Source organism: Arvicola amphibius, chromosome 12, assembly GCF_903992535.2.
Source record: "Arvicola amphibius chromosome 12, mArvAmp1.2, whole genome shotgun sequence".
NCBI lineage: Eukaryota > Metazoa > Chordata > Mammalia > Rodentia > Cricetidae > Arvicola > Arvicola amphibius.
The window spans coordinates 88,908,952-88,919,502 of record NC_052058.2 but is presented as its reverse complement, the minus strand read 5'-3'; the positions used below and the strand labels follow the sequence as shown (position 1 = coordinate 88,919,502).

Below are 10,551 nucleotides of genomic sequence, written 5' to 3'. Positions count from 1 at the left end.
TTAAAAAAAAATGAGTCAATTTAAGTTATAAGAGCTAGTTAGAAAGAAGCCTAAGCTAAGGTCAACCTTTCATAATTAATAAGTCTCTGTGTCATTTTTTTTTTTTTTTGTGAGTTGGCGGCCCCAAAAGAAGTCTATCTATCCCTGTGGTCCTCATCTATGGTGATATCTTGTTTATACTATATGACAGATAAAGCTTGCCTGAAGATCAGAGGGCAGACCTAGCCACTGGTTAACTATAGACTTCTGGAGGTTTGTACAGACAGACAGGAAGTGGTACGGCTGGGCAGAGAGAATATACAGCAGGAGGAGACAGGGTTCAGCTCCTTTCTCAGCCCTGGCTGAGGCGTTATTAAGGTAACAGTTGGCTGTGGCTTGCTCCTTTCTCTCTCTGATCTTTCAAGCATTTGCCCCAATATCTGACTCTGGGTTTTTATTATTAAAGCCAATTAGAACACGTGCAACACTCATCACCATTTTCATTGTCCTTTCTAGCCTCGTAGGCTTTTGGTGGCATGTGAAGCCAAGGGAGGGTCAGGGTGATGGCTGAGCAGATAGTAGTATTTGCTTATGCTAGCCTGGCAATCTGCGTGTGATCCCTTGAGTCCACATAAAAAGATGGATCGCAGTGTATCTGCGATCCCAGGACCCTGACAAGTTCCTGGGTGAGCAAGCCTGGAGTAGCTGCAGAGCAGATTAAGACAGACTGTCTCAAAGATGAGGAAGGTGAGACTCAACTCCACACACACAGTGTGTGCCACATGACCACACGGAGCAAGCAGTCATACACACACACACACACACACACACACACACACACACACTTTTAAAAAGAAGCCATGGGAGCTCGCGGGTTTGGTAAATTTTAACGATTGTACTGAAGGATGAACATTCCTTTAAACTCGCCTGCCCTCACAGCATTAAGCTTCTCTCCCATGCAGGCGCACAGCCAGCGAGGCCAGGTCTGACAGGAGGAAAGCTGAGGGACAATTCAATGGCAGCAGAAGGCAGTCTTCCAGTTCATTCCCCCATCAGTTCCTGTTGCCAGGACAATCATGTGGCTAGGGACCAGAGCAGAGAAGCAGGCTGAAGCAGAGCTGCCTGCAGACCCCAAGCGCAGATTCCCTGAAGCTGTCTGTCAGGCCTCATCTGCACACTGAGCTTGGCTTGTGTGGTGGCTCCCGGGGAACTGAAAGACAGGGGTTCCCAAGAGCTGGTCATCCACTAACACTGTACCTGTGTTTCCACAGTAGCTCTGGGCACCAACAGGAACACGGCTGATTCTCTTCAAGGCTTCATTTGCTCCATTTTAATTCCCTGCTTCCTTTTGGCCAGCACTTTACCACTGCATTTTCCCAGAGACTATACCTGACACAGCCCCAGTCATCCAGTGTGGCTGACTCTCTACACCCCTCCCCAGGCCCATAGGACACTTGAGAGTCGAGTGTCTATATAGTGCTGACTTTGAAAGAACTGTGAGATACTAGAACATCCTCAAAACAATTCATTTTTACACAAAACAACCACTGCCACTACCCCAAATAAAAAAACAAAAAACACCTGGATAGAGGCAATGATGACTCATTCACTCCACGCTGCATTTTCCGGAACCAGTCAGCAGGGTCAAATGAACAATGGAAGAACACTCTGGCAGCAAAGTGATCCCACTGAACACCGCTAAGGCTGAGTTCAGAGGTGAAGCAGCCACAGACCCCCACTTGGCCTCATTCCCTGTCCTGCGTTCTCTGCGTTCTGTGGGGGGGCAAAGGGAATGGACACGTTTCTAAATCTCCTCCACTCAGGCAGGCAGGGCTTAGCAGTGAGTGAGCTGTAAGAAACATATTGACTGGTCTCCATCTAGACCAGTGGTTCTCAAACCGGGGGGTCACGACTACGGGGCGGGGGCGTTGAATATCAGATATCCCACATGACAGGTATTTATGATTCATCTCAGTAGCAAAATGACAGCTATGAAGAGGCAATCAAAATTATTTTATGGTTGGGGGTCACCGCACTCTGAGGAACTGTATTAAAGAGGTGCAACATCAGGAAGGTGGAGACCCACAGCAGTATAACTGACATGCAGATAGTCACAGATGCGCCCTCTGAAAGGGCCTTTTGGCCCCTGGAGGGGTCTAGACTCACGGGTTGAGAGCCACTGCTGTAGACACTCTCAGGGGTAAGGATGCCAGAGACCACAGAGCTCTTAAGCCTTGCATAGATGAGTTCACTATGACCCGACATTTTCCTCACTGCAATCAGTAGATGCAATTCAATAGACACTAGAAAGGGTTGCCTCAAATCAGGTCAGGAAAGAAAACACTTTAAAATCCCTTGGCTCCAGGAAGTGTACAAAGCTCAAAAGGGATGAGTTGGAATGAGGATGGATATGGGAAGTATTTTTGAAGAGTACAAAGCAGGTCCCTGCTAAGGGACAACTCTCTCTGACTCTGGGCGTGGACAGACCCAGGTGGGCTTCTCTGCCTTGTCTTTCTACACTTGCTCTGTGTGCAGTGCAGTTCAGCTTCATCCCTGGGGAAGATGAGGAGGACCCGAAAGGACGTGCACTTATTTCTAATTCCCTGAGGACATGAGGCGTGTGTGGGCCTTGTAGAACCATCGCCACCCTTCCACCATTTGTGCTAGTGGCACAGGTAACAGACACAGAACAAGGAATTGAGGGGCGGAGGGCACACTGGTTAAGTCCAAACTCAGAGATGTGTCAGCCTCTGCCTCCTGAGTGCAGGCATTAAAGGCATTCAGGAGACCTGAGTTCAGTTGCCAGCACTCATGCCCAGTGGCTCACAACTACCACTAACTCCAGCTGGAGGGGATCTGAAAACTCTGGTCTCCATAGGCACCTGCGCTCACGAGCACACACCAACAGAGGCATCATTAAAAACAAAGCTTTTTGTTTGTTTTTCTGAGACAGTTTCTCTGTGTAGCCCTGGCTGTCCTGGAACTCGCTCTGTAGACCAGGCTGGCCTTGAACTCAGAAATGTGCCTGCCTCTGCCTCCCAAGTGCTGGCATTAAAGGCATGTGCCTCCACTGCCCAGCTTTTTTTATTCTTATTATTATCAAGCTAGGTCCTACTAGAATAGAGTATTCTCATGTAACTCTTATCTGATTACCCTATCTTCCAAGGCAGACGTCAGGGTGTGTGGGAGAACTTACGAGATGTGAACCCCATCACGGAGGAAGATGAGCGTGTATGTGACCCCATACAGAGGAAGATGAGCGTGTATGTGACCCCATACAGAGGAAGATGAGCGTGTATGTGACCCCATACAGAGGAAGATGAGCGTGTATGTGACCCCATACAGAGGAAGATGAGCGTGTATGTGACCCCATACAGAGGAAGATGAGCGTGTATGTGACCCCATACAGAGGAAGATGAGCGTGTATGGTTTGCACGTTCAAGGCACTCGTGCCATCCGAAGCTCACACGTGTGTGGCAGAGAAATCCCGACAGCACAGAAGAGAACGAGGGAGCCATCTATTCAGATCACCAACTAGGTGAATTAGCTAACTCCCCACGTGAAAAGAAAAAAAAGAAGTATTTCAGAAACAAAACAAAAATTCCGACTGAACTCTTTTACTATGTCGATAGCAACGTGGAGACTGAATTGATTTCTGTCGATTTAGAAATCAGCAAGGCAACCATCTTGGTCAGTTTAACTGAATGGCTGAGATGGAACTTGGCGATGTAAGACGCAGTCCCTCAAGGGTGTAGCTGGACAGCCGTCTGGGAGAGAGTAGACGCCTCCAAAAACACCTGCAAACCTCCTCCAATTCATCAGCACAGCCAGTTCTGTGTTTAAAAAACAGCCTACTTTCCCCAGATCTGAGTCACTGCGGGAGGCAGGCTGGCCAATGCCAATGACTCTGCTGTATGTCATGCCCATGGTTGCCAACTTCAGACAGAAACATATCCGTTCACCTTCTCAGAGATTTCTGCACTTTCCGTAAGGCCTGGGCCCTCTGTAACCTTCACTCAGCCAGATTTCAGCAACCCCACAGTCCACTCCTCGCACAGGAAGGGCACATGGCAGTCTCAGCCATAGCTTCCTTTCTAAACTCCAGACCGTCTGTGCTGGCTGACAAAGACTGCCATGCAAACAAGCAGCAAACGCAGCGGGATTCTTAGGGTAGCGACCCTTGCAGCTGTCTGCTCAGGAGAGCAGGTCTTCTACGCTGACAACAGGCAAAACGACCTCAACAAGTGCTCGGTGGAGATAACGCGGGAGAGTGAGGTTCTCTAGCAAGCCAGAGGGTTCGGCTGGAGTGACAAGGGGCGGTGGACTGCCTTCTGCAAGCCAGGAGGAAAGCAGATAAAGTGGGAACCATCCAGTGCCCAAAGTACCTTTAAAGTCGTTCTTTAAAGTGGCTGGCTGCGGCTTGTCTGAGCAACCTGCCTCTGGCCTTGGCGCTGGGAAAGGGAAAAATTGAACTGGGTCACTGCAGGACACAGCAGAAAGCAATACTAGGCTCTGAGGCAGAGGTTCTCTAGCGCTCCTAATGCTGGAACCCTTTAATAAAGCTCTTCATCTTGTGGCGGCCTGTCCCCAACCGTAAAATTACTTCTGTTGTCACTTGATAACTGTAATTTGCTACTGTTATGTGTTGTGATGTAAATGTCTGTGTTTTCTGATGGTCTTAGGTGACCTCCCACAAGGGGGTCATGACCCACAGGTTACTAGGGATACTGCTAAGCTAAGGCGAGTCCCTTAGCTCTTATCCCCTGTACACCCTTCCAGTGAGACATGTAGCTAGCAGTCACCACCGGCTTTTGCTATGTAACTTTAAATCTCAGAGACAAAGGGAGGCCGCTGAAGGGAAGACAAGGGAAAACACGTTTCTGTGCTTTCAGCTTTCTTCTTCTAACTGAGCATCCAGGGACGTGTGGGAAGCTCAAAGTCAAAGTGTGGAACACTAAGGAGCAAGTGGCATTTAATTTGCTGTGAGCTTACCTGACCACAACCACCTTCATAAAACCCAGAGCCCGTGACAATGCAGCAAGTAGCCCGGCCACTGACGACCAAGGAAGGGACTGCAGTTTTCATGCAGAATCTACCTTGGACACTCTGGGTCATTTGTGACATCCAGTTAGCTTCGCTTGAGATGGCAGAGGAAGGACACATGAGCTGCTTTGAGATCAGTGTGGGTTGGCTACTGTAACAAACAGCTAAGATGATGAACTTTACTGTGGCATGCGGTTTGGAGGTCTCAGTCTCTTTACTGACCACCCTGTGGTCCTAAGCCTGGGATATCAAATCACAATGGAGTGTGTGGCAGAGCAAAGCCATTCGCTTAACAGCCAGGAGTTAAAAGAGGAAAAGGGCGAGACCAGGGCCCCACAATCCCCTTTCAGAGCATGTTCACGATGACCCAATACCTAACACTGAGGCCCACCCCTTCCTCTGCAGTGCTGGGGAGCAGGCCTTTAACACACTGGCCTTTGGGGGATATTGCCAAAGCAGAGCAGTAACTACAGGATTCTTCGGTAAAGGGTAGGGTCTGTAAACCACTGAGTACCCAGGATATAAATCAGAGGGAAAATAACAAAAGACAAAACCCTTGAACACTATGCAGTGATAACTGCCCAGGTGACAAACAGCCACCCGGATTCCCGTGCAAGTCTTTCCACCCAGAATGAGCTCACGGGATTGCCTGCTGGGGTAAGAATTCTAGCATTGCTCTACATGCATGCCTACCACAACTCCAAACTATCCTCCCAGATAGATGCTGAGGGAGAGGAGAGGAGAGGAGAGGAGAGAAACAGCACATACGTTTAGAATATCTTCCATCTTAAAGAGATTTAAACCAAGAGCATAATACACGGGTTGAGGTGCCTCTGACGAGATAGACAAAGATGTATGGACCTATAAAAAGTCATTTAATGTATACTCCAGATGGCCAATACAAGCTGGTTAGACAATTAGCCCTTGAAGAGTTCGTTTATAGTCATATAAAAATGTTCTACCTTGTTAAAAAAGTTTAGTCAACAAAAACATATCCATCAATGAATGGGCTTCAGTTTTTTTCCATTTGCATGTTTGCAAGGTTAACTAAAAATACATACATATGCATCTCCGAGCGGTCCATTAGCTAATCAGCTTTGGCAATACACTGCACAGGGGTATACTACCACTGGTTTCTGACATTAGGTTAGCTTTAAGCTTACTGGCTATTCCAACGACTGGAGGCAGCTTGGAGCCCAGTCCCTGGAAAGCAGTTGTAGGATTAATGACCCGTTTCCCCGACACCTTGTCTATGGTGAGAGGTCTGGGTGCAGACTTGCTAATCCAAGGATGCCTTAATGCTTGCGCTGGGGTCAGGCGGGCAGAGGGGTCCCACTGAAGACATCTTTTCAGAAACTCTATGAACAAGTAATCTTCACAACCTTTCAGTGCCGTGGCCCAGTCTTTGCTGCCTGGGGGGCCTCGCTTCTTACCCCTGCGTGAGCGACCCCCCAGAAGTACAACCCGCCCGTCTGCCTGAGTGGTCACAGAGCAGTAGCGAGGCAAGCCCTTGGAGTTAATAAAGTACTTGGCACGTTTGGATTGCTCCAGGAGTTTCGGTGGGGGCATCCCTAGCAACTCCATCATGCAGGCCAACTGGTCTCCTTCGTCCTCGCCGGGAAACAGAGGCTGTCCTGTCAAGAGTTCTGCAAGGATGCAACCAAAACTCCAGATGTCGATGGGTGTGCTGTAGCGGCAGCCCAGGATGATTTCTGGGGCCCTGTAGAAACGAGACTGGATGTATGTGTAAAGTTTCTGGTACTCGAAGCAGCTGGACCCAAAGTCGATGACCTTGGTCGCGCTGCGCCCGTGGTGCTTCAGGAGGATGTTCTCCGGCTTCAGGTCGCAGTGGATGATCTTGTTTCTGTGAAGGGCGTCCAGGGACTGCAGGATGGACTGGGCAAACTTGCGGACCAGCTGGACGCTGAAGCCCTGGAACTTTGTCTTCTTGATGAGCTCATACAGGGTCTATGCTCAGCAGCTTCAAAGGCCATGCACACATGGTTCCGGAAGGTGAAACTTCCAGCATGTGGATAAACATTCATGCTACCAGTTTTATCCTGTTTCTTCAGATGCTCCAAAATCCGGATCTCCTCAGCTGCCTGGCGATGAAAACGCTTCTCGTTACGCACCATTTTTAGGGCCACGTACTGTCGCAGTTTGTGATCATAGACACGGGCTACCTGTCCAAAACTCCCCTTGCCGATAATTTTCAAGAACTTCATAGCGGTAAGCGAGATTGGTCTCGAGGCACATGAATATAGGCCCCGTCCGCGTCAATCATATCCCCGTTATTGGGGCCACCAAATAACTCCTTGTCGGTTTTTTGGCATTTGGACCCACGAAGTAGATTTCTGGGTAGCTGATGATCTCCAGCTTCTCATAGGCAGTGAGGTGGTGTTTGTACTGCTTCAGAGCTTGCTCGGGAGTCAGCGGCAGCACTTTCAACGGTTTGGATGAACTGCTGGATTTCACCGTGTTCAGGCTTTCGGAGCTCTTCCCCTGAGAAACAGGAGGAGAGGACTTTTCACAGTTGCTGATGCCATCCGACTGAAGAGTATTGGATCTCCTGTTGCCAAATTCTTGAAACAGCTGCTCTACCTTCATCTCACTTCCATTCACAAAGTGGTGATGTGATCTCTAGCAATGGCTCAGTGGTACTCTACAAAAGAGAAACGGGTACTGTTAATGGCACTAGAATACTAGAAAGGCAAAGTGGCCTTCTTTTTTTTTTTTTTTTTTGAGACAGGGTTTCCTGTCAAAACAGTCCTGGCTGTTCTGGAACTCGCTCTGTAGACCAGGCTGGCCTTGACCTCACAGAGATCCACCTGCCTCTGCCTCCTGAGTGCTGGGATCAAAGATGTGCACCACCACTGCCCAGCTGCAAAAGGGCCTTCTAACTAAACAATATCAAAACATGTCAGTCACTTTTATTCTAAAGTTAAAAGACCCAAACGGGACTGAAGAGATGGCTCAATGGTAAGAGCAACTGCTAGGCAAGAGTGGGGACCTGAGTTCAGAGGCTTCCGTAAAAAGTTGCCCTTGGGCCTGTGACCCCAGTGTTGAGGGAGACAGAGACAGACACCCAGACCAGTTCCAGGTTCAGTGAGAGACTGTGGTGGAGAATGTTAGCGCAGGATAGGTGACACACAGGTGACACACATACAGAGGCACACACACAGGTGACAACACCACAGGTGACATACACACAGGCACACACACACACACACACACACTTACCACATTCGTGTCCATCCATACACACACACAGGTGCGGGGGGACAAAGCCCTAAACAAGAAAGCACCAGTCTCTGGACATGCATTTCATCGATCCTTGGATTCCCTGAACACACCCACCCCAAACCCTAGATCCTATATGTGGTCAGCTGTGTTCAAGCAGGGTGACTTCAACATGCTGCCTTCCTTCTCTTAGGCCTTTAAACTGAGACTCCTCTACTCTGCCCATCCGTTCAAATCCTATACGCCTTCAGGACCCAACTCCAGTCTTCTCTCTGTAGTACCGTACTAATTTAGTCTCATACTTTGACTATGCTTATTATTTCTCGGTGGGGAGGAGGGCATGGGCCCCAACACACAGATGGAGGGCAGAGAACACTTCCAGTTCTCTCCTTCTACCATAGGACTCCCAGGGACCAAGCTGGGGCTCGGCATTAGAGCCTTTACCCACAGAGCCAGCTTACTTTTAGAAATAAAAACCAGGAGTGAGTTCCTGAATGTCTACTGTTCACCACTTGGAACCCATACTAAAAAAATAAGTACTTTTAACAAGTTTAATCTACATATAAGGCCGAGCTAGGCAACAAATAATGGTTTGCCTTTACTTAGATTTAGATATAAAAAATTAATATCTGCATGCACTTGGTCAATTTTTCTTAAATCATTTCCTATCTAATTTTAATATACTTACATATTTATTTGCTAATGCCTTTGGAATACACTATAGGTTATATACCTATAGTGTATACACAGTCAAAAGGTCTGTGGTTGGGGGCCCTGGCTGCACTCCTCAAAGCTCTAGGACCTGGACTATTATTTGAAACTGTCAGAACTTCTGTTTTCTTGGTCTATAAAATGTGGACAATAACCTTCTTGTAGCATGTTGTGGGAATATCAAACTATAACCAAAACATGAAAGACTCACATGATATAGGATTCCCCTCTGTATGCTGTGAATACCAGTAATCAATAAAGAAACTGCTTTGGACCTATAGCAGGGTAGAATTTAGCTAGTGGGGAAAAGGGGTGCGGGAGGGGGAGGAATAAGCTGAATGCTGGGGAGGAAGAAGGGTGGAGTGAGCCGCCAGAGTCAGACATGCCAAATAGCCACATGACAATACACAGATTAATAGAAATGGGTTAAATTAATATGTAAGAGTTTAGCCAATAAGAAGCTAGAACTAACTGGCCAAGCAGTGATTTAAATAATATAGTTTTCTGTGTGATTATTTCGGGTCTAAGCTAGCTGTGTAGCCAGGAACCAACAAGCAACCCTTCTTACTATACTCACAAAACTAAAGCATATTCAAAAATACTGGCTACAACTTCTTAAGCCCTCATTCCCTTTGCCCCTTTCCCCCCTGTTGATTTTCTCTTCTTCTTCTTCGATGGCTTCCTCCACACCACATGGCTCCCTCGACTGAACATCTAGCAAAGGGCCCAGTTTTCGCATGGGAAAACCGATTTCTCATTCTCCCTTGCATAAAGCCCCACCTTCTGCTCGCTAGTCAATGTGTTTATGTTAACTTTCCAGGTTGTATTCAACTTTAACATAAAATGCTGCCTTAATGCAAAGGAAGGAAGGGCCTCTCTAGGCCACCGTCAGCCTCTCTAGGCGTCACCATCAGCCTCTGGTGGGACAAGCATCTATGGTCCTGGATCTGACCATGGGATTCCTCTGCCTAGTGGGAGATCCTGAAGGTCTTCACCTCACTTCTGTGTGGATAGAGAGGGTCTCCTAAGAATAAGTATTTAACAGAAGTCTAATCTTCATAGAATTATTTTAACAAAACTAAGAATGCCACTGGGATCTCCTGACTCCCATTTCTCCCATATGTTGAGCCTTATCCGCACTCTCTGAGAATCAAGTGCTAACTCACAGGCAGGAATCTCCCAGGCCATGCTCACCCCCCCCCCCCCCGATCCCCCCAGAAATGTAAACAGGGCTTGTCCCTTTCCTGACCGCTCTGATTCTTCAGTCGCTGTCATCCTCATTTCCTCCTCTTGCCTCACCTGTGCCTGCCAGGCTCTCTCATCACCCTGGCCACGCTCTCCCTGTTCACACTTGCATCTGTGGGAGGCAGATGTATCTCTCTTGAAGAAGTATGGCCCCTAAGACAGTATGTGGCTCAGAGGTAGTCCACTACAGATTATCAAAGTTTCAGATCTGCAGCGAACAGGGGGATTTCCATCAAGGACTCTTCCACACGGAAGGGGATCTTTCCTTACCATGCTTCTCTTCTTATAAATCTCAATCCTGAAAAAGAGTCAATTATATTCCAAATCATCTGG

The 10,551-nt window shown here is 47.9% G+C and overlaps 1 protein-coding gene across 1 annotated transcript; it reads right to left on the bottom strand.

Annotated features, from left to right (window-relative positions):
- Positions 1-6,093: 6,093 nt before the first annotated feature.
- Dyrk3 (dual specificity tyrosine phosphorylation regulated kinase 3) lies at positions 6,094-7,629 on the bottom strand. Its single transcript, XM_038349898.2, is given in 5 exon segments — positions 6,094-6,990; positions 6,993-7,238; positions 7,240-7,263; positions 7,265-7,342; positions 7,345-7,629. Coding segments are annotated over 5 exon segments (1,518 nt in total). The 3' UTR covers positions 6,094-6,105.
- Positions 7,630-10,551: the final 2,922 nt, after the last annotated feature.